The sequence below is a fragment of the Propithecus coquereli genome, unplaced genomic scaffold (genome assembly GCF_000956105.1).
Source record: "Propithecus coquereli isolate 6110/MARCELLA unplaced genomic scaffold, Pcoq_1.0 Scaffold28, whole genome shotgun sequence".
In the NCBI taxonomy this organism is placed as follows: Eukaryota; Metazoa; Chordata; class Mammalia; order Primates; family Indriidae; genus Propithecus; species Propithecus coquereli.
In genome coordinates this window covers 12,012,899-12,035,951 of record NW_012148396.1, presented here as the reverse complement: position 1 = coordinate 12,035,951, position 23,053 = coordinate 12,012,899, and the positions used below count along the sequence as shown (strand labels likewise).

Sequence of the window (23,053 nt, the reverse complement as noted above, 5' to 3'; positions counted from 1 at the left end):
GGCAGGGCAGTGGGGAACAACATCATACACTGCCGTGGGCCTGGGTGGGCAGACTGCAGGAACACGGGCTTCCCCAGCACTGCTTCCTGAGAGGCTTCCTGGTCTGTCTGCCAGCCCATGGTTATCTGAGCGTGTGCCCAGCAGCTTGAGCAAGGCAAGAGCAACTGGTCACAGCCGTTCCCCCCACCATCACTTGCCTGCCACCTCCACACCTGGCTCAGCCCATCCTGCTGGGCCCCAGGGTCTAGTGTCCAGTAGCCTTCTCCCTACTCCTGCAGCAGGGCTGCCACCTGGACGGCCTTTGTCCTAATGTCCAGGTATGTGTGAAACCCCCTCTGCTGAAGCCGCCATGCCTCTCCTCTGCCCTCAGAACCAAGTTGACTGTGAGTCTGGCCCCCAGCCCCCTGCGGCACTGACCCCTCCCCACCCTCAGACATTCTGTTGTCCTGGCCGTGGCAGATGCTGTTGTCAGGTCCTGGGAGTAACACCCTTCTCTCTAGCCCATGCAGCTTGCCCCCAAGTTCACTGTCCCTGGGAGGCCTCTCCTGCCTGCTCTAGCTTGGTAAGGGTCCTCCCTGGTGCCCCAGAGCCCCACACCCACTGCAGTGCAATTGCCTGGGTGTGGTCTGACCCATCCCATGTTCCCACCATGCTGGCACCAGTGGGTGTCACTGAGTGGGGGAAGGAACTAATGAAACTGGGAGTGACCCTGAAAACAGAGAAAACAGGATCACATGGCAAGACGGACAAGGAGGAACGAGGTGACTGAAGACTGGCAGAAAGGGTTCCGGTAGGGGCAGCACTGGGGCCGGCTTGGACAGATGGCTTAGTGCAGGGCAGGATCTTACTGGGGAGACGGGCCCTAAGCTAGGGCCTGAGGGGCAGCTGAGGGTGGTGTGTGCGCAGGGCAATATATGCATGGGGGGAGCGTGTCAGTATGTGGGGCTCCGTGGGCATGCTGGGTCCCTGTGTGGGTGGAGTGCTCTCCACGTACACACGGGGTCCCATATGTGTGAGGGAAGGTCCCTGTGTTTTCAGAGTCAGTATGTATGGGGGGTTGTTGGATGTGGCATCCCCTTTGTGTTGGGTCAGTGCCTGAGGGATCCCCGTGTGCAGGTGGGATCCCCTGTATGTGCAGATGTGTGTCTGTGAGTGACTGGCATGTGCAAGGCTTGGTGTGCTTGCAGAGTTCTGTGTTCCTGAGAGGGCTCCTGTGCTTGTGGGGTGGGTGTGCATGGGAGGTCAGTGTGTGCAGGGTCCCCTATAAGTGTGGGCGTCGGTGTGCGAGGATTGGAGGGGATGATCAGGGGTCGGTGGGGGCTTGTGCGCGCAGGGTCCCTATGTGCCTCTGGGGTCCCAGGTACTTGTGGGCATCGGTATGAGCATGGAGGAGTTGGTGTTTAGGGGTCTTCTGTGCGGGCGGGGTCCCCTGTACGTGTGGACGTCGGTGTGGTGGGGGACCGGTGAGTGGTAAGGGGGTCCTCTGTGCTCGCGCGATCCCCAGGCTTGACCCCGCCCTGGGCTCAGCTCCGCCCCCTTGGCCTCACCTGCCTCACCGGTATCCCCCAAACTTGCCAAGGGGGCCAGAAGCCCCGCCCCTCGTATCGGGTTGCCCTGTTTCCTAGCGACTGAGCCGGAACTTCCGAGTCACCCCAACTTCCGGGGCGAGGGTCAGGGGTCAGGGTAGGGACTTTGAGCCTCGGTTAACAGATGGGCTCCTGGGGTCTCGGGCTCCTGGAAGTAGGGGCGTTGGTGGTCTCCGGCAGCGCGGGGCCAGGGTCCCAGGGCGGGCGGCTTCAGGGCACCGACGGGTCCAGGCGGAGGGCTGGGGGCCCGGGGCCGGGGACGCGGGCCGGGGGCCGGGGCCAGGCTGAGGGCCAGGGACCGGGGGCGGGGTCCAGGGGCTGGCCAGGAGCTGGTGGCGGTGGCTGGGGGCTGCGGCGGGCGCAGGGCGCAGGAATGCGGGCGCGCCGCGGGTGGGGCCGCCCCGCCCCCAGGTGCTGCCCGGGCAGGCAGGAGGCAGGAGCGGCGGGCGGGGCGGGGGCGGGCGCGTGAATCAGGCCGGGCAGGCGGGCGGGCCGCGGCAGGGAGTGGCTGCCGGACCGACCGGACCGCGAGGCCGCTGGGCGGCGGTCGGCTCCTGCTGCCCCTGTGCCGAGACCCCGCGCACCTGGCCAGGTAGGGCCCCCTCCCCCGGCCCGAGCAGGGCGGGGCGGAGCGCCTGGGAGGCGGAGGCTGGGACGGGTGCCCCTCGGCGCGGCCCCACCTGGGCAGCCCCCCCCCGCCCGCACCTGGGCCTGGGCCATGCGACCCCGAGAGGGGCGGTGGGAGTGGAGCGTGGCTGCGTTCGCGGAGGCTGGGCGCGCGGGGCGACGCGGTGCTAAAATGGACGCGAGCTCGCTAGCACGACGCTGGTCCAGGAAGAGCCGAGAAGGAAAGGGCCCGGGGCCGGGCTAGGGCCTGCCGGCCGTCTTAAACCAGCTCCCGCCCTTGCGGCCTAGCTAGAGTCTAGGGAGGGTGCTGGGCATGGCCTGTACCCTTCCCTGGGGACGCCCTAGCCAGACCGCCATGGGCTGGGGTGGGCAGGGCGCGGCCTGTAGTCCCGCGTGGAGGGCAGGGCGCCCCTGTCCCTTGGCCCACATCCCTGGACTAGGGTGGGCGGATGGGACACACAGCCCGTGTAGCCGCTAACTTGCTGGAGTACACTAACCTCCTTCGGCTCTTTGGTGACCACCCGCAAGGTACAACTCCGACTTCCGGTCTATGAACCCCGTACACCCGAATCCCGCTTTTCGGTCCACCTCCCTGCTGCCTAATGCCTCCACGCCCTCCTCCCCGACGGGTACTTGCCACAGGGTTACCCCACTTTGTGTAGGACCTCCAGATTGTTCTCATGGGATCCTCGTTCCGGGCACTTAGGCACCCCACTTCCTGCCAGGGTGAGAAGGATAGGGCCCTTGAAGTCTGAGGTGAGCGCCCTGGAGACATTGTCTGGCTTCAGGGCAGAGGTCAGCGGCAGAGGAGCTGGTTCCTGCTGAGTCACTGGACAGGGTGGGATAACCGTCGCTCTACCCTAGGGCAGCCATTGGTAGGCAAATGTGTGGGGAGCAGGCTGTTGGGGGGCTCCAGTGCACAGTCCAGTGCCTGAAAGAAAACAGGCAAGGAGTGAAGTCACTGGAGGTCGTGGGTATTGCCGCTAGAGGTTGAGTGGGTACTTGATGGGGCTCCTGAGGCCTGGGGCGCCCCTTGCTGACCAGTCACATCTGCTGGGAGGGCTTCTCACCTCGGGCCCGCCCCTGTTCACACAGCCTGGACAGTGTATGTGTGTTCCCCTTGACAGTGAAGTCAGAAGGGACAGTGAGACCCCAGCACAGACAGGCCTGTACCTCTCACCCCCAGGTGGTCTGCCTCAGTCTGCTCCTGTGACAACCAGGACAGTGTGCCCTGCCCCCATATGTCAGACACAAAGGGGACATGGATGCAGTCAAGAAATGTCCGGACGGCTCTTCCTAAGACAACTGGGCCCGGCAGCACCTCTGGGCCTGGTGGACTGAGTGGTACACAAGGGTATCCCCCACCTCCTGTCCCCAAGTCACATTCAGTTTCCAGTTAGTGTGTCACCCCCCAGGGAAACCAGACAGGACAGCTGCCTCGGTCGTATACTGTAGGCTCCCGAGCCCAGCATGCTCAGGCAAATGTCTCCTTCCAATCCTGGTGCAGTCCAGCAGGCCAGCACCCCGCCCCCCGCCCCGTCAGCCGCACATGGCTGCATGTCAGGGACACACATCTCCATCGGGGCAGAACCACTTTGGTTCCCCCGCCAGGACCAACATTTGGGAGCCCATGTGCTAGGCAGGACAGGTGTCCCTGGGCCTGTCCCCAACCTCAGGAGCAGTGGGGATGGGGTGAGCAATCCCTAGGACTCTCCTTCCTGGGCTGGAGGTGCGCAGGTATCCAGGTGGTTAAGTGATCCTGTGCAGATGGGCCCTGGGAGCCTAATAGAGGCCAGGCCCCCACAGAGGCCCCTTGCAGAACAGGGTGGGCTGGGGGCACGGATGAGCATGAGGGTGGGGAGCCCAGGACAAGTCCCACAGTCACAGCGAAAGGCTCTGACTTTTCTGAATGCAGTGAGGGGCAGGGCAGTGGCCCCAGGACTTCAAGAGTTCTGGGCCTGGCAGGGACAGGACTCTGAGCACATGGAGAGCCACATCTGGGAGGGTGTGAAGTACAGGCCCTGCAGGGACCTGTAGGCACCAGGGCGGGCGGGGTGGGGCCCAGGGAGGTTTTATGTAGGATGGGACAGTGGCAAGAGAGAGGTCAAGGAGTGGGCCAAAGGAAAGGGGGCTGGTGGACAGGGACAAGGTCTAGGGATCAGCCTTCTGAGGGCCAGGAGGTCAGAGTGTGAGACCCCAAGGATGGGGAGGAGCTGTGGGTGGGGCTGAAGGCTGCCATCCCTGTAGCCCTGTGTAGCCCTGTGTGCCGCACTCACCGCTCACCTGGGCCAGGTGTGGTGTCATGCCAGCCCTCAACTACACTATACAGTGGAGGTAACAGGACAGAGAGGAACATTGACCTGCTCAGGGTGTCCAAGTTGTTCTGGGACAGACACACAGGTGGTGCGGGCAGCATCAACGTGTCCTGCAGACACAATGCTAGGGGCCCATGAAAATGTTAATGTCTTAAAATAGGAAGAAAAAAGTGAGTATCATAACAGTGGCCCCAGCCTGGATTATATTTGTGTTTAAAGCAACAGTCATAAAATATTTTAAATATATCTACGGAGGAAGAGACCCACAAAGCAAAAACATCTAGGCCACAAAAGTCATAAAGGGGTGGGGGGAGCCCCTGGATGCTGGTGAGAGCCAGGGCCCAGCCAGTGAGGCCTGAGGAAGGGGAGACAGGACTAGGGTACCTGTGCCCTGGCACTCTGCTGATGCCCCCCGGCTAGAGGGCATACTAGGGTCCGGAGCGCTGTTAGCCTGGCTTGGCTGGTCCCTGGAAGGCCTCCCAGGTAGGGGCTAAACTCCAGCCCACCCAAGGTCACCAACAGCCCCCCCACAGTGTGTATCCACTTGAGAGGGTAGGGGATGTGGGCCCCAGTGCCCCTCATAACCCTTCTCCCTGCCCCTCCAGGCCCCTGGCCCCAACATGGCCCGTCGCTCCCAGTGCTCCTCACAGGGGGACAACCCGCTGGCACCCGGGTACCTGCCACCTCACTACAAAGAGTACTATCGCCTGGCAGTGGACGCACTGGCCGAGGGTGGGTCAGAGGCCTACAGCCGCTTCCTGGCGTCCGAGGGGGCACCTGACTTCCTGTGCCCTGAGGAGCTGGAACATGTGAGCCGCCACCTGCGGCCCCCACAGTATGTGGCCCGAGAGCCCCCTGAAGGCAGCCCTCCCGATGTGGACATGGATGGCTCCTCAGGCACCTACTGGCCCGTGAACTCAGACCAGGCTGTGCCTGAACTTGACCTGGGCTGGCCCCTGACCTTCGGCTTCCAGGGCACAGAGGTAACCACACTGGTGCAGCCACCACCACCTGACAGCCCCAGCATCAAGGAGGAGGCTCGAAGGATGATCCGTTCCGCCCAGCAGGTGTGCCAGCGTGGCGGGCAGGCAGTGGGGAAGGGCGGCTCGAGTGCACACAGGAGTGGAAGTGAGGGGGGACCACAAAGCATGACCAGCTTGTGGTGGGGTGAGCCCAGGGCTCAAGCTGCAGCGGGGGCTCCCGGGCAGAATTCTTCCAGGGCCGCCAAGGGTGTGGCCATCGCAGGCTGCAAGTTCCGCACAGGTTTGCTTGCCCATGGTCATGGCCAGTACCCAGAAACTCAGGTGCTTTGGGAGGGAAGCGCACCCTCCCAGCCTGGATGGCCCTTGGCCAGCTGAGGGCTTCTTAAACCCCACCAAGCAGTTGGCAAACAGCAGAGGGAGCCTGTTAAAACCATGGAGACTGAGGCAGCAGGGCCAGATGCTAAAGATCCCTGCCTCTGCCCCCTGCCGTGAGCAGTGACCCACTCGCAGGGCAGAACTGAGGCTGGGGCAGCCTGGCCATCTGTAGGGCACAGGTATTTCAAGACTCTCCCTGCCCTGGCCATCCCCAAGCAGGGTTCTGTGCCCAGGGGTGAGCCTGCAGGCCCTGCTCTGCCTTGGGCTCCGTTATGGACCACCAACCCAGGCGGCAGCCCCACATCCCCTCTGTTGGGTTCCTTCCTCATCACCCACCTTCACAGACATGGTCCCACTCTCCCCTTGGAGGGGCAAGTGGCCGTGGTACAGTGTTTGTGGGTGATCCAGGGGCCTGGAGGTAAGGCTGGAGAATGGCATGGGGACAGCAAGGGAGTCTGGCCCTCTGTCCTGACCTGCCCCCCCAGGTGGTGGCTGTGGTGATGGACATGTTTACCGATGTGGACCTGCTCAGCGAAGTGCTGGAGGCTGCTGCCCGCAGGGTCCCAGTCTACATCCTACTGGATGAGATGAACGCGCAGCATTTCCTGGACATGGCTGACAAATGCCGAGTCAACCTGCACCACGTGGATGTGAGTACCCGGGAGTGGGGAGGGTAGAGGAACGGAGGGAAGGGGAAAGACCCCAGGCAGAGACCTAACTCCCCTCCTGCCCCAGTTCCTGCGCGTGCGCACTGTGGCAGGCCCCACCTACTACTGCCGCACTGGGAAGTCTTTCAAGGGCCACGTGAAGGAGAAGTTCCTGCTGGTGGACTGTGCTGTGGTGATGAGCGGGAGCTACAGGTGCGCCCAGCCCGCTGCCTCTCAGCCCGCGTCCCCCCCAGCCCCTCCCCGAGGGCTGCCTCCTGGAGCCCCGGCACCCCACCAAGGCCATCCTCTGCTGCAGCCCCGCCACAGCCCGGCTTGCCCCGCCCTGGTCCTTACAGACCTCACGCCCCCTGAGCCCCTCCCGGCCCAGCCGGTGCCCGCTCAGCCCACTCCCTTGCCTTGACTCTGGCCCGACCTGTCCACAGCTTCATGTGGTCCTTTGAGAAGATCCACCGCAGCCTGGCGCACGTGTTCCAGGGCGAGCTGGTCTCCAGCTTCGACGAGGAGTTCCGCATCCTCTTCGCACAGTCGGAGCCGCTGGTGCCCTCCGCTGGGGCTCTGGCCCGCATGGATGCCTATGCCCTGGCTCCGTACGCGGGGGCCGGGCCCCTGGTGGGTGTCCCTGGGGTCGGGGCGCCAACCCCTTTCTCCTTCCCGAAACGAGCGCACCTCCTGTTCACACCACCCCGTGAAGAGGGTCTGGGCTTCCCCGCCTTCCTCGACCCCGACCGCCACTTCCTGTCGCCCTTCCGCCGGGAGGAGCCGCGGATGCCAGGGGGCGCCCTGGAGCCGCACGCGGGGCTGCGGCCACTATCACGGCGGCTGGATGTCGAGGCTGGGCCGGCCGGGGAGTTCGCGGGCCCGCGGGGCTTATTCCAGGCGCGACACCTGGAGATGGACGCCTTCAAGCGGCACAGCTACGCCACCGCGGACGGCGCGGGCGCCGTGGAGAACTTCGCGGCTGCGCGGCAGGTGTCACGGCAGACATTCCTCAGCCACGGCGACGACTTCCGCTTCCAGACCAGCCACTTCCACCGCGACCAGCTCTACCAGCAGCATTACCAGTGGGACCCGCAGCTGGCGCCTGCGCGCCCGCAGGGCCTGTTCGAGAAGCTTCGCGGTGGCCGTCCTGGCTTTGCTGATCCGGATGATTTTGCACTGGGCGCCGGGCCGCGCATCCCAGAGCTTGGTCCTGACGGGCACCAGCGGCTGGACTACGTGCCGTCTAGCGCGTCGCGCGAGGTGCGCCACGGTTCGGACCCCGCCTTTGGGCCTGGCCTCCGCGCGCTGGAACCTGGCGGGGCCCTGCGCCCCAACCTGGGCCAGCGCTTCCCGTGCCAGGCTGCGGCGAGGCCGGGCCCAGACAGCACGGCAGAGGCGGAGCCGGAGCGCAGGGGTGGGCCCGAGGGACGGGCAGGACTGAGGCACTGGCGTCTCGCCTCCTACCTGAGCGGTTGCCACGGTGAAGATGCGGGCGACGAGGGGCTGTCGGTGCCCATGGAAGCCGAGGTCTATGAAGACGACGTGCTGGCTTCCGGGGGCCGGGCAGCCGCCGGGGACCTGCTCCCTTCGGCCTTCCGCGTCCCTGCAGCCTTCCCTACTAAGGGCCCGGTGCCAGGCTCAGGCAGCGGTGGCGGCGAGGTCCCTGAGGAGGCAGGCCTGGCCAAGCAGGATTCTTTCCGCTCGCGCCTGAACCCACTCATCCAGCGCAGCTCAAGGCTGCGCTCCTCGCTCATCTTCAGCGCGTCACAGGCCGAGGGCGCCGGCGGGGCCGCAGGGACCAGCACTGAAAAAGTGCAGCTGCTGCACAAGGAGCAGACAGTCAGCGAGACGCTGGGTCCCGGCGGAGAAGCTGTGCGCTCCTCGGCCTCCGCCAAAGTGGCGGAGCTACTGGAGAAATACAAGGGCCCGGCCCGTGACCCCGGTGGCGCTGGGGGCGCCGTGACTGTCTCCAGCCACAGCAAGGCTGTAGTGTCGCAGGCGTGGCGGGAAGAAGTGCCCGCAGCAGGTGGCGCGGGAGGCGAGCGCCGCAGCCTGGAGAGCTGCTTGCTAGACCTGCGCGACTCCTTTGCCCAGCGGCTGCACCAGGAAGCCGAGCGACAGCCAGGATCCGCCACGCTCACTGCTGCACAGCTGCTGGACACGCTGGGCCGGGGTGGCACCGATCGCCTGCCCTCCCGCTTCCTCTCTGCCCAGGGCCGCTCCACCTCCCCGCAAGGGCCGGACAAGCCCCTGACGCTGGAGGGGCCCGGGGCACAACATGTGCCCCATTCTGAGCCAAAAGGGAGCCCTACCTCGGCTTACCCTGAGCGGAAAGGGAGCCCTACACCTGGGTTTTCCACTCGGAGAAGCAGCCCAACTGCAGGATTTGAGCAGAAAGGGAGCCCCACCTCAGCCTACCCAGAGCACAGGGGCAGCCCGGTGCCCGAGCGCAGAGCCAGCCCAGTCCCCCCTGTGGCAGATCGCAGGGGCAGCCCGGTGCCCCCGGTGCCCGAGCGCAGGGGCAGTCCGGTGCCTCCGGTGCCCGAGCGCAGGGGCAGCCTCACCCTCACCTCTGGGGAGTCTCCGAAGACCGGGCCAGCGGAGGAGACCGTGGGCGGCCCCATGGAAGTCCTGCGCAAGGGCTCCCTGCGCCTCAGGCAGCTGCTGAGCCCCAAGGGTGAGCGGCGCTCAGAGGATGAGGGTGGTTTCCCAGTGCCGCAGGAGAACGGGCAGCCGGAGAGTCCCCGGCGGCGGTCACTGGGCCGGGGTGACAGCGCAGAGGCTGCCACAGGAGATGAGCGGGGCCCACGGGCGCGCCTGGCCTCAGCCACAGCCAATGCCTTGTATAGCAGCAACCTGCGGGATGACACGAAGGCAATTCTGGAGCAGATCAGCGCCCACGGCCAGAAGCACCGTGGGGTCCCTGCGCCAGGCTCCAGCCCAGCCCACAGCAACCCTGAACTAGGCCATCCACCAGCTGCCGGCGGCCTGGCTCCAGATATGTCCGACAAGGACAAGTGTTCAGCCATCTTTCGCTCGGACAGCCTGGGGACCCAAGGCCGGCTCAGCCGCACTCTGCCAGCCAGTGCGGAGGAGCGCGACCGGCTGCTGCGCCGCATGGAGAGCATGCGCAAGGAGAAGCGCGTGTACAGCCGCTTCGAGGTCTTCTGCAAAAAGGAGGAGGCCGGTGGGCCTGGGTCAGGGGAGAACCCAGCGGAGGAGGGCACCAGGGACAGCAAGGTTGGCAAGTTCGTGCCCAAGATCCTGGGCACATTCAAAGGCAAGAAATGAGTCTCATAGCCCACCAGGCCAGGCCGGGGTGGCCAAATCACTGCCATCATCGTCCAGAGCATGACTGGGCAAGGAGAGCCACGCTTTTGTGCTTGAGTGGTGGCTGCCAGGCCCTCGTGCCAGGGCATTTTGGGGTGAGCACTGCCAGAGCGGGGCTCCACTCAAGGCTCACCTGCTGGCCTCCCCAACCTTGGGGCTCCAGCCCCTCACTGCGGTGCTTGTCCCCAGCTCCCTTCTCAGGATCCTCAGCCTCCCTGGCTCATGCACCTGCCTTGGCCACCTCTTTGGGCTCACGTCCTCTTTGGGCCTTCATTCACCTCAGGGACCCATCTCTTTGTGCCTTAACTCCCCATTCTTTCTGGGGTTTCTTGTTTCCTCAGGGCTTTTGTTCTCAGGGTTCCCTCTCCTCAGGCACGGCCCCCTGGCTCCATCCTCCTTACTGTCTCCTGACAGCCCCACCCTCCCTCTCAGGGCTTCTGTCTCGAGTGCTGCAGGCTTGCTTCCTTCCCTGCGTGGATTCTCCTGGCATCTTTCTAGGTGGCCTGTCCTCTTGCTGCAGGGAAGGCTGGGCTGACTGCAGGCAATTTGAGAGGGAGGGGTGGAGCTGGACCCAAAGGAAACCTTTCTTAGAGTGACAGGGAGGCTGGATAGGGTGGGCTACTGGGAAACGGGGTGCAGGGGATCCCGCGGGGCTGCCCTGCCATCCCAAATGAAAGCTGTCTGGGCCAGGCCCAACCACTCCTGCAGCAAGGCCCTGGTCAGCACTGGGCTTTGCAGCACAATAAAACATAGTCTGGACAGATGACCTGTGGCCCAGCTTCATGAAGTGTCCCCTGCGTAGGTGCCATCACAAGCCATATCCCAGAGAGAGGCTGGATGCAGAGCACTGTCCTTGACAGGTGTTGGGCCAGGTGAGGACAGGGGACAAGCTGTGGTAGAGCTGGGGCCCCACCACCGCTCCAGGAGGCACAGGTCCTGTGGGCTGGAGTGGTCCTTGCCCTGTAGGTGCCCCCCAGACCCTGACTCCACCCTGTCCTTGGATCCTTTCCTCTTTGTCACCAACACACAGAATGTGTTTAGGGTTCCTGGCTTACCTATCTTACATCTTTTTGTACCTTCAGAGAGTAATTTTAATTGACTTGGAATGATACATTTTGGTACCAAATACTTATAAAGTCCCCCATTATTAGATGTTAGCATTATGAAATTAGTTTCTGTATTCTGCTATTTTTCTTCAAATAGATGTTTTTGTTTTTGTTTTGGCTGGGCGAGGTGGCTCATGCCTGTAATCCCAGCACTCTGGGGGGCCAAGGCAGAAGGATTGATTGAGGCTGGGAGTTTGAGACCAGCCTGGGCAACATAGCAAGACCCCATCTCCACAAAAAAAATAAGAAAAATTAGCTGGGCATTGGTGGTGCACACCTGTAGTCCCAGCGACTCAGGAGGATTGCTTGAGCCCAGGAGTTCAAGGTTACAGTGAGCTATTTTAATATGATCATGCCACTGCACTCCAGCCTAGGCAATAGAGCAAGACCCTGTCTGTCTCTAAAGAAAAAAAAAATTTTAAAAGTATTTCCTACTCCAGCAGCTAGAGAAGGAAGGGAAATGAGCCCACTTTCACTCCCTGACAGTTCACTAAAGCCACCATCAAAGTGGGGGCGACAGCAGGGACTTTGACCAGGTGGAAAAGGTCTGCCCATGTGCTAACAGGTTTGTCTCGGTGCTGCCTGGTGTGTCACTGTTCTGAACAGACAGGCCCCCAGAGGAAGGGCAGCATTCTGCCCATGGGGAGGCCAGAGGCTGCTTGCCCAGCCAGGGGCCCTCAGAGCCTCCTGCCTGCACCCTCCACATCTTGTTGAGTAAGACATCTCCTAAAACATGATGTGGCACATTTTGGTGTTAACAATAAAACACAATACACAAATTATTCCAGTGTATTCCCAAATATATATAATCACCTAATTATATGTCACAGCCTTTAACTTTCAGCTAAATTGGTGACCTTCCCAATTTCCCTTGTGGACACCACTGCCCATCCCTGTGGGAGCACTAGAGACCCCTCCGCATGTGTCCTTCCAGCACCTCCACCCGCATCTTCTGCCTCCTGCCCCTGCCTACTGTGTGACTGTGCCCCTCCTCACAATGCCCAGCCCTCGGTGTGGGCACTCACCTGGGGCCCCTGCACGCCAAGTTCAGCTGGCCCATCCCAGCCTCATCCCACAGCTCCTGTCCAGCCTGAGTCCCTCCCTGGCCTCTTCTGTCCTGCGTGTCGGTCACCATGGGGTTATGCCTCAGGCTCTGGAAGCTCAACCCCCTTGGCTGCCCATCAGGAACAAGCTCCTTGGCCCCACCTCTGGCTCACCCTTGGGCCCTTCCTCTCCTCCCTCTGCTTCCTCCAAATTGTCCCCAAGCCCAGTTCTCTCTGCTTCCCAAATCTCTCTTGGTCACCCAGTCTGGACCCAGCACATTGTGGTGCAAGCTCTCATCCTCTGCTCAGCTCCCACTGCCCACACCGTGTCCTTTGGCTTCCCCAGCGTGGCCAGTGGCTTTTATCACAGGGCAGGACTCCCTGCTCCTGGAAGCCCCACGCCTAGCACAGCACCTGCACCTGTTAGACTTTGAGCTCTTCTGCCAGGCAGCTGGGATGTGGCCCTGTGTTCTGGACCCAGCCCAAGGTCAGGTGTAGTTCGGGGCACCCATGGCACCATGGGACACAGCTGTGTGTCCACTGAGCCCCTTTCATCTCTTCAGCCCGCCATACCCCTGGCCTGAACTAACACCAGGTCTTTTGCCTGGTGGGGGACCAGAGGAGGTAGCCTTGAGCCCCACGAGACACCTCATCCCCTGCCCTCCCCTACCAAGACCTGGAGACAAGCCAGGTGCAGTCACTGTGATGGTAGGGCACGGGCTGTGGCCACCGACAGTGGAGAAAGGGCAGGGGGCATCTGGGGGCTGGAGGAGGAACAGGGCTCTGGCCTAGGGTCACAAAGGTGGTCCTGTGGTGGCTTGCACCCAGGCAATGGTGGGCCCACCCTGGGCGTAGCCTGGACCGTGTAGCAGCCCCAGGCTGGTGTCTTATGGTGCAGGCAGCAAGGCACTGTGGACAGAGAACAGGAAGCTGGAGCCAAGGTGCTCCCGCAGGCTGGACTTAGGTGGCATTTGCCTGGAGAAAAGCCCTGTGCTAGGTGCCAGTGAGGCAGGGGGTGGCAGGAGCCACAGGGTGATAGCAGATGGTAACCAATGCAGCTTCCCACTGGGCTCAGGGGTGGAGGGGTCCTCAGAAGAGGGTGGGCTCCAGGAAAGGAGTGGAGGTGATGTGGCCTTAGAGGGAGCCCCTCAGAAGGGGGTGGATGAAAGACGGATCTTTAGGTGGGGGACAGACAGCCTTTATTGGAGGAAGTCATTGGGACAGGGGAGGGGTCCTCATCTACTCCTCCAAAGAGGCCAAATCTCCCCAAACTTGAATGTGGCCAGGCAGAGAGGGAAGGGACTGAGACGGCTGGGGCCAAGGCAGGTAGAGCAGCTCACGCTCGTGGTCCCGGGAGCAGGGGCAGGCGGCCCAGTGCTGAGTGGCAGATCGTACCGTAGGCTTGGGAGTAGCCCCCGAGCGTGGCCCGGGCAGCCCCCTGGGCCCCCTGCAAGGCAGAGGAGCTGAACATCCTCCGGCCAGGCCGGGGCTCTGGGGGCAGCCGTGGAGGGACCTGCAGGCAGTCAGGGGTCAGTGTGAGGGGGAGCAGGCTGGGGGGAGAAGAGGAGGGGAGGCCCTTGAGGGGTTGGGGGGAATGGGAAGGCCAGGGAAGGGAGGGGGTCGGACTGGGGCCGGGGCTCACCAGTGGCACGCCAGCCGCCCTCACCCCACAGGACCGGGTCCAGTCACTGCGGATCAGGGCTTGGTTGGCTACCTGGGCCGCAGCCTGCGAGGTCAGGGAAGGCACCGCCCCTCTCACGTTGGGTTTCACCTGGGAAGGGGAGCATCACAGTGTCATTGAAAGGTACAGAACAAGGGTTCCTCCTGTGCCCACCTCACCACAACTTACCCGAGAGGGTGCCGAAGGGGGTTCTGCCTCTATCCCAGGGGTCGCAGGTTGGGGCAGGGGGGCCGAGTTCTGCCTGTAAATGTTCCTCGATGCACTTGGGGCATCTGTGGGGTGGGAAAATCACCTCCGGGGGTTAGAAGTCCTATGCTGTGCGTAGTTGGAGATCCCATACAGAAGGGGCCAAGCCATGCTCCGTGGGGGACAAAGACCACACACCATGCTCCAGATCAGGACCGGCGCTATTCTGAGGCCTGAGTCCGGGGTTCTGTGCAGGCGCCCTTGAGAGGAGCTGGGTGCCAGCTCTGAGCTTGAGTGGCTGCACCTGGGGCCCAGAGGCCCTGGGCTCCGTTCGCAGAGGGGCGCCCCCCAAGCCCTCCTCTTTCCGGACGTGACTGTTGCCTCTCTGTTCCAGGATGATCTGTGGGAGGGGAGGGAGCTCAGAGGTGTACGGCAGGGTGTAGAGGCTTTGGGAGTCATTGAGGTGGGAGAAGGTTTCAAGGGTGCGCGTGGATAGGGAATGAGGAGGGTCCTGGGCCAGAGCACCTGATAGATGCGGTTGCGATACTCAGATGCAGAGAGCTGGACTCCTTCGTGCACTGGGAGCCGCGCATCCGCCTCCCGAGTCCTCTCTCGGCCAGGGCAGTGGAACCTGTAGTGGGGCCAGGGAGGCCGGTGCAGGAGAGGTGAGAGCTGGCTGCGGTCAGGCAGCACCTCCAGCTCCCCCCCATGCCTGTGCTTTGGGGGCCTGCCCCCACCTCTGCACATAGGGGTGCTGCAGTGCCTGGGCTGCGCTGAGCCGCTTGTCAGGGGCAAACACCAGGAGTAGCCTGAGGAGGTCCAGGGCCTCTGGGGGTGTGTCTGGAGGCAGGATGGCGTCTAGCGTCTGCCGTGGCCTGTGGGCGCCACCCGTCATCTCCTCTCCAAGGCCTGTGGGCCCCTCGTCAGTTCCGTGTCTGTGGCCTGGAGTGCAGCTTCCAACCCTTGGCCCCACCCCACTTTCCTGTCTCTGTGGACTCCCATGCCTGATTTGCAGACACCTGGGAGAGTGGGAGACCTCTGCCTGCCCTCTGGGCCCTCCTCCAGGCCTCCCTCCAGCCACCCAGGCCAGGGTGCTGTCCCACAGCCCCTGGTGCCAGCACTGGGGACTCCTGGCTTATGGCATGACCCATCAAAAAAGCAGGGCAGGGCGTCACCCTGCAGACTGGCCCCAGCAACGTGGCAGGAAGGCCCCCCCCAAGACAGGCCACCCCTGCCCCGCACCAAAGTGCCCCCACTCACCGGGACCCCAGGCCATGCAGAATGGAGGTGCTGTAGCCTGAGCCGAGGGCCAGGAGGTCTGGGGGTGGGTGGCAGGGGGTGTTGGAACCAGGGGCCTGGGCAGGTGGGGAGTCTGGGCCAGCCATCCCTTCTGGGCTTCTGCTGTCTGGCAGGGCTTAGCACCTCCCAATCTGCCCTGCCCAGCTCCCAGCACAGTGACAATCCTTGGCCCTGCCAGCCTACAACCCTCAGGGACCTTGTTCTGACCTGGCTGGCCCTCCATGGTTACTGTGTGGCCCTCATGGTGCCCGGGGCCAGGTGCTGACTCTCTTGCAGCCTCTGGGCAGTTGCCCCCGACCTCCTCCCTGGCCCATCCCTCCTCTCTGCACTGCCCTGGCCTGTCAGGCACTGTCTCCCCACAGCTGCATCCTCTGGCCCTCAGCATCCCCAGTGCCCAGCGCCAGGCTGCTGAGGTTAGGACCCCTGCACACATGCTCACCCCCCTCGGATGGAGGCGGGATGGTCTCCAGGATCAGCTCCAGCTGGTGGAGTGTGGACGTCCCCTGGAATAGGGGCTGCCCTCGAAGCATCTCCCCCAGGATGCAGCCCAGGCTCCACATGTCCACCCCAGGGGTGTACCTGGGGCAGGAGGGGTATAGGCATGAGGGAGACCCAGAGACGGGTGGGGGTGCTGGGAGAGTAAAGTGAGGGCACAGTGGGGGTGGGGGCCAAGGCAGGCTCAGGGCACAGGAAGGCCTGGGAGCCCGGGGTGGGGGCAGGAGGGCAGCCCTGGGGAGCCTGCAGGGAGAAGGGGGGTTTGGGGTGTTTCACTGTTACCAGCTTGAGGACAGTAGCACCTCCGGAGCTCGGTACCAGCGTGTGGCTACGTACTGGGTCAGGGGCTGGCCCTCGGGCCCCTCAGGGAGGTTACTCAGAGAGCGGGCCAGGCCGAAGTCACAGAGCTTCACCACACAGCTGGCGTCCAGGAGGACATTGGACGGCTGGAAGAGGAGGTGGGCTGAGGGCTGAGTGGGCCATTGGGGGATGGGGGATGGGGGCTGTGCAGACGCAGTGTGGGGCTGCACCTTTAGGTCCCGGTGGATGACTTGCCCTGAGTGGATGAACTTGGTGGCCCGCAGGAGCTGGTAGAAGATGTAGCGCTTGTGGACATCCCTCAGCAGCCCACCCTTCCTGATGACGGCATCCAGGTCAGTGTCTGGGGACAAGGCATGCACATCAGTCTGCGGGTGCGGGGACCTGGGGAAGGACATGCAGGTCAGTCTGGGGCCAGACAAGGGGCACCTGGGGAGAGCCGGCAGGTTGGTCCCACTTTGATTCTGCCCATGGCCTGCAGTGTCTGGACACCCCTCAGGCTTCTCAGTCCTGCCCGCTGTCTTTGTTGGTACAAGAAAGGTTCGTGGAATTGTTTTCGTACTTTATTTCATGTTGCCTTTGTTTTATAAAATGAGTAGAAAAAGGAAAATGCAGGTGCAAACCATGGACAAAGCAGGAACCTTGTGCAGGTGGGATCGACGTGGTCACTGCCAGGCTCTGGAGGCTGACACTTGTCAGCTGTTTGTCCTTGGGTGCAGGGTACAAGGTGAAGGTACAAGCCACTATGGGGACCCAGGCAGCAAAGGGATATAAAGAGGGAGTCAGGCCACCAGGTGGGGTCCCAAGGCCAGGACAGAGGTGGGGCTGGGGGCTGAGTGAGGCCTCACTCACCCATAGACTCCAACACCAGGTAGATGTCCCTGTCATTCTCTGCCCGCATCAGGTCAAGGAGGCGGATGATGTTGGGATGGTCCCCAAACTCCTGGGGAGAGAGTTGGTTGCTGCTGCTGCGAGGCCAGGGTTGTACCCTGGGGGTTGAGGGCCAGCTTCCCCCTTGTCTGGAGAGATCCGGACCTGGGGAAAGGGAGCAGGCAGGACAGCCTAGGCCACTCACCTGGAGGAGCGTGATTTCCCGGAACGTTCTCTGGAAGAGACAGAAACAGGTGTGGGGTAGACAGAGCAAGAAAGAAGCCCAAGCACCAAAGGGGCTGGTGCCCATCACCCAAACACCCACTGGACCATGGGGTCACAAAGGGGGTGTGCTACAGGAAATACCAGGAAACCTGCTATGATTGGGTGTCAACTTGACACCTGGGCTTCCAGGCACCCAGCAACATCAGTCCCACCCCTGCCCTCTGCCCTTACCTGAGCATCTGTCTTATCTCTAAAGGCATCAAAGATTTTCTTGATGGCAACGACCTTACCAGTCCTCCGATCCACCGCCTTCCACACAATGCCATAGGCCTGGGGAGGAGTCTGGTCAGTCTGCCCAGCCATGCCCTGCCCACCCAGATTGCCCCTGCAGACAGAGGCCACTCGCTCCCACACTGGGTCCTGGGAGGGGACAGGAGTGTGGCATGCTGGACCCTGCACCTGCAGGCTGCCCAGCTGCTGCGTGGCACTCCACATCCTCCAGAGGAGGGCTGGAGAGGCCCCTGGAGGAGGTGAGGTCACAGATGGGAACTTCTGGGAAGGAACTGAAGCCTGCCCCTCTCAGGGATGGCCTTCCATCCTTCCAGCTGCCCAGGCATTCTCAATTCCTCTCTCACACACCACATCCAGCCTGCCAGTAAGCCCGCTGGCTCCATCTTCACATTGATCCAGAACCTCACCACTTCCTACCACCCTGGTCTGAGCCTCCAGCATCTCTTGCTGAGCAGCAATGCTACCCTCTTAGCTGCTCTCCCTCTGCCACTTCTGCCCACCCCCACAGTGGGCCCTCAACAGAGGGGGCAGGCTGAGCCTTATAAAGTGGTACCAACAGCCACTACAGCTCCCAGTGTCAGTAACAGTAAAAGCCAAAGTCCTTGAAGTTCCCCAAAGCCCCCCACACAATCAGACATACACCTCTCCCTTTTCCCCCTTCTCGCCTCTCCTCCCCTAGTTCACTCCTATCCAGGCACACACAACTCTGTGGTTTCTCCAAGGACAGGCAGACCTTGCCTCAGGGCCTTTGCACATGCTAGGTGCACCACCTGGGCTGCTCTTCCTCCCTGCCCCCATTACACACCCAAACACACACAGTCACACACTTTCACATACACAACCTCACGTGCTCACACACAATCGCAAATACACCCAGCTCACGCGTGGTTCCAGCCTTCCCTCCACGCCCACCCGTTTCCCCGCTCAGCCTCTCTTGGGCCTGGCCCGTGCTGGCAGGCTGGAGAGCCTGTGGGCCCGCCTAGGCTGATGCTGGGATCCACCCTTCCCCTCAGCGACTGAAGCTGTGAGGCTGACCCCGGCGTCCTGTGGGCCGGGGGAGAGGCAGCCCTGGAAGTAGAGCTCTGTGGGCGGGTGGGGCCCTGGCTATCACTTGCCTCCAGGAGACAGGGCCCTGGTGTGGGCACTGTCAGGGTCCTGTTACCCCGAGAGGAAACTGAGGCACAGAGGGCTCGACGGCTTGCTCAAAGCCACCCCCCAGTCTGTGGAGGAAGCAGGGCGCCAGCGTCGGACAAAGCAGACCCCCAAGTGGACGCCCAGGCGCTTCCGCGGCGCTCACCCCCTTCCCGAGTCGCCGCTTGAGCAGGTATCTCCGGGCTACGTGGTGGTCCACCTCGGCGGCGCACATGGCGGCGGGGGGCGCCGGCTCAGAAGGCGGCCCAGGCTCCGCTGGGCTGGACTTGTTGGGCGTTGTTGCCTCGGGAACGAACCCGACGGCGGCGCCGCGCCTGCCCTCGCGCCTGCGCCAGGGACGGGGGCGGGCTGTGGCCCAAGCCCCGCCCTCTCCGGGCCACGCGGAGTCCCCGCTCCTCTGTCCCGCCGCGTCGGCGCCGCCTCGGGGCTCTCCTGGCCCCTTGAGGCCCCCGTCCGCCCCGTGTCGCGTGCGCCAGCTTCTTGAGGCCTCTCTCCGCCCTCCGCCCCGCCTGGGGGTCGTGGGGCAGGAGAGTAGGAGAGGGGAGGCCACGCGGGAGGTGTGAGGGCTGCACTTGGCTGTAGCAGAGCCCTTGGATTTACTGCAGGATGGGCTGTAGGCGTGAGACAGGAATGCCAGCTGCCCCAGGTTCATAGTGGGTTCTGGAAGCACAGGGATGAGGTGGGCAAGGAGATGGGTAGAGCAGGTTTAGCGAAGGAACGCTGGAATTGGAACATTTTAAGATGCTGTTTAGACATCCAAGTGGAAGTCTTAGAAAGACGTGACTTTGGAGGGACGAGGTGACACACACTGGATGTCGGTGTCCGGTGTCATTTAAAGCAGCAGCCAGGTGAGACCAACGGCGTGTGCACATCCTTGCACCTGGGCATTCAGAGTGAGCTTCTGGAACTGCCCAAGAACCGTCTTCTTTAAAAGTTTTAAATCTGTTGCAGATCGATAACTTTGTAAAATGCAGTAAAACGAATTACTAGAAAAAAATTAAAAGCCATAGACATACAAAATAAAGCCCCAATTTTTTATAAGCTTCAGCAATCGTAAAATTACCCTGTGCTACAGCTGTAAGTTTCTTAATTCTTCCTCTGGGTTTCTGACTTTCTGCACCGTGGACCCGTAACACGTCGTGGGTGTCGTGGGTGGTGCCGGAGCCCAAGGAGAGCTCAGTGAAGCGCAGGTCTGCAGGGAATGAGAGCGCGAGTCAGAGCCTGAGATCCCACTAGTGCCTGCAGGGATGGCTACTCACCTGGTGTGGTGAGGGCGTGCAGGGGCCAGAATGCTCCTGCTCTGTTGATGGAGATATAAAATGCTGCAGCCACTTTGGAAAAAATTCGGCAGTTCTTTAAAATATTGAACATAAATATGCCTTGTCACCCAGACATTCTACCCCAAGGAACTTACCCAAGAGAAATGAAAACATCCATACAAAAAAGTGGGTGTGAATGTTCATAGCAGCTTTATTTGTAACAGCCCCAAGCAGGAAACAACCCAGATGTTGCTTTCAACATTTCAAACAGGGAAATGGCAAAACAAATTGTGGCCCATCCAGACAATGGACTGCTGTTCAGCAATAAAAAGGAAGAAACTATGGATACAATAGTGCATCATCATGCTGATGGCAAGAAACCACACCTCCCCTCACAAGAGTAACCTGTATGATGCCATTTATACAAAATTCTAGAAAATACCACCTACAGATCAGTGGTGGCCTGAGGGTGGGTGGAGGCAGAGACAGATTGTGAGTGGTAGGAGAACACATTTGGAGGTGATGGAAATGTCCCAATTGGGGTGAGGATTTCAGGGGTGTATACTTATGTCAAAACTGTTTAAATCTTGCACTTTAAATATGTGAAGTTTATGGCACTCCAGTTATTCCTCCATATAGAGGTGGAGGAGTGGGGATAAATGAGTGAAAAAGAAGAGGAAGGAACGAGAGACTTCTGGTTACAACGGGGTGGCTGGTGCTGGACATGCCCCCCTTCCATTATCAACTAGAAAAATGGACAAAATATGTGACAAAAGTCACATCTACAAACATTGTACATGAAGCAGTGCAGGACTGCTGTGTCAGAACACAAGCCACATGGCCAGGCAACAGTCCTCTTGGCCTGGCTGCTGAGCACCAGGCCAGGGAGGAATGGGGGGTGCTTCTGGAGGCCAGGCAAAGACTAGCCATCATGGGGCTGGGGGTGCACCCTGGACAATTCCCAGAGATCACATAGGGAGGGGACCTTTATATGCCAAGAGCCAGGGTGGAGAGACCTTGTTGAACACCAGAATATTCAGGAGAGACCCTGACAGGTCCCACCTCAGGGATCTGTTAAACTAGCTCTAGAGTAAAGGCCACTCTACACCTACCCTGGGTATCAAAAACAAGCATTGAAAGGAATAACATGATACAAAAATAGTTTAACTGCCTATCAAAGCAAACTTCCCTATTCTTTAAGGGGAAACAACAACAAAACAACACTTAATAACACAAAATTCACAATATCCAGCAATTAAAAATATGGACAAAGGCATTTGAGTAGACATTTCTCCAAAGAAGATAAACAAATAGCCAACAGCAAGTGAGAAGATGCGGAGTGGCACTGTCATTAGGGAGCGCAGGTCAAAACCACAAGAGATACCATTTCACACTCACTGGGATGGTTATAATTTTTTTAAAAAATCTTGCCAAGGATGTGGAGAAACTGGAACCCTTGTACACTGCTGGTAGGAATGTGAAATGGTGCTGCCATTGCCAAAACAGTCTGGCAATTCCTCAAAAGGCTAAACAGAATTACCATATGATCCAGTAATTCCACGCCTAGGTTTATGCACAAGAGGATTGAAAACAGGTATTCAAACAAATCCTTGTACAGGAGTGCTCAAGGCAGCACTAGTCACAAAAGCCAAAGGTGAAAACAACCCAGATGAATGGTTAATTTTATGTTATGTGAATTTTGCCTCAATAAAAAAATTACTAGGCGGTGAAGAAGCAGGAAAATATGAGCTGTAACCCAGAGAAACACTCATTGAGGACAAAAGACCCAGATATGAGGGAGATGATGGGACTAGTGGTGACTTTAGAAACAACTATTATAAATATGCTGATGGATTTAAAGAAAAGTATGAATATAGTGAGATGAGAAAGGTAATTTATTAAAAAGAACCACATAAAATGTCAAAAGCTTAAAAACAAAATATCTGGGATGAAAAACTCGTTGCATAGACTTAGCAGAAGAGATGGTCAGTTTTTTTTCTTTTTAAAAATGTGGGCGACAAAAAGCTCTTTGGTTAAAAAAATTTTTTGAAAAAGAAGAGATGGTCAGTGAGCTTGAAGACACAGCAATAGAAACTATCCATATTGAAACACACAGAGAAAAATACTCAACGACTTGTGGGCCAGTATCAAAAATGGGGTAGTGGTGTAGAAAGTATACTGGAGAAAGTAACGACTGAAGTTTTTTCAAATTTGAAGAAAACCATATGCTCACAGATCCAGGAATTTAAAGGAAGTGTAGGCAGGGTAAACACCGAGGAAGCCGTAACAAGTAACAAGTAATAACTAAATTACTGAAAACCAGTGATAAAGAAAAAATGTCAAAGGCAACCAAAGGAACCTACAGAGGAACAAAAATCAGCACATAACTTCAGAGTTCTTGTCAGAAAAAATTTCAAGCCAGAAGACAAAGCAATGACACCATTAATGTACAGAAAGGAAAAAGAAAAAGCAGGGAGAACCCTCTCCCAATCTAGAGTTATCTACCCAGAGAACATATCCCTCAAAAATGAAGGGAAATAAAGACTTTTTCAGACAAAAGCTGAGAGTATCTGTCACCAGCAGACAGACATACACTACAAAAAATATTAATGAAAGTTTTTCACGATGAAGAAAAATGACTCTGGATGAAAATTTGGATTGACAGAAAGGAATGAGGAGCCAGAAATGGTAAACAGGTAGCTAAATCTAAAAGACATTTTTCTCATTTATTAAATTTCATTAAAAGATAGTTGACTATTTAAAGTAGAAATAACATCAATATACTGTGTGATCTATAACTTATAGAAATAAAATGTATGACACCAATAGCACAAAATATGAAGAGGGAAAATGGAAATTTACAATATAATACACAATTATTATATACTGTCAGGTTCTTAAATTATATGTGAAGAATTATTATTTGAAGATAGACAGTGATAAGATACAATTCTTTATCTTAAATAAAACAAAAGTAAATATATGTAAAGAGTTATAGCTAGTGAGTCCATTGTCTAGATAAAATGAATATTAACAATTAATCAAAAAGAAGGCAGAGGCTGGGCGTGGTGGCTCACGCCTGTAATCCTAGCACTCTGGGAGGCCGAGGCGGGTGGATTGTTTGAGCTCAGGAGTTAGAGACCAGCCTGAGCAAGAGTGAGACCCCAGCTCTGCTAAAAGATAGAAAGAAATTAGCTGGACAACTAAAAATATATAGAAAAAATTAGCCGGACATGGTGGCACATGCCTGTAGTCCCAGCTACTC

The 23,053-nt window shown here is 59.3% G+C and overlaps 2 protein-coding genes across 3 annotated transcripts; one reads left to right on the top strand and one right to left on the bottom strand.

Annotated features, from left to right (window-relative positions):
* Positions 1-2,090: 2,090 nt before the first annotated feature.
* FAM83H (family with sequence similarity 83, member H) lies at positions 2,091-10,693 on the top strand. 2 transcript variants are annotated; one of them, XM_012648170.1, is made up of 5 exons: positions 2,091-2,178; positions 5,134-5,595; positions 6,372-6,536; positions 6,622-6,746; positions 6,977-10,693. In XM_012648170.1, the coding sequence occupies exons 2-5, from the start codon at positions 5,149-5,151 to the stop codon at positions 9,822-9,824; spliced, it is 3,585 nt and encodes a 1,194-aa protein (XP_012503624.1). In that variant the 5' UTR covers positions 2,091-2,178; positions 5,134-5,148; the 3' UTR covers positions 9,825-10,693. The 2 variants fall into 2 exon arrangements, with proteins under 2 accessions (XP_012503624.1, XP_012503625.1); XM_012648171.1 differs by lacking the exon at positions 2,091-2,178 and adding an exon at positions 2,629-2,741.
* Positions 10,694-13,303: 2,610 nt separating this feature from the next.
* Positions 13,304-18,743, bottom strand: MAPK15 (mitogen-activated protein kinase 15). Its single transcript, XM_012647953.1, has 14 exons — positions 18,675-18,743; positions 17,318-17,416; positions 17,067-17,096; positions 16,844-16,934; positions 16,204-16,334; positions 15,956-16,119; positions 15,618-15,757; positions 15,140-15,197; positions 14,617-14,754; positions 14,405-14,510; positions 14,078-14,279; positions 13,862-13,965; positions 13,655-13,783; positions 13,304-13,525 (listed from the first exon to the last, which is right to left on the bottom strand). The coding sequence occupies exons 1-14, from the start codon at positions 18,741-18,743 to the stop codon at positions 13,349-13,351; spliced, it is 1,638 nt and encodes a 545-aa protein (XP_012503407.1). The 3' UTR covers positions 13,304-13,348.
* Positions 18,744-23,053: the final 4,310 nt, after the last annotated feature.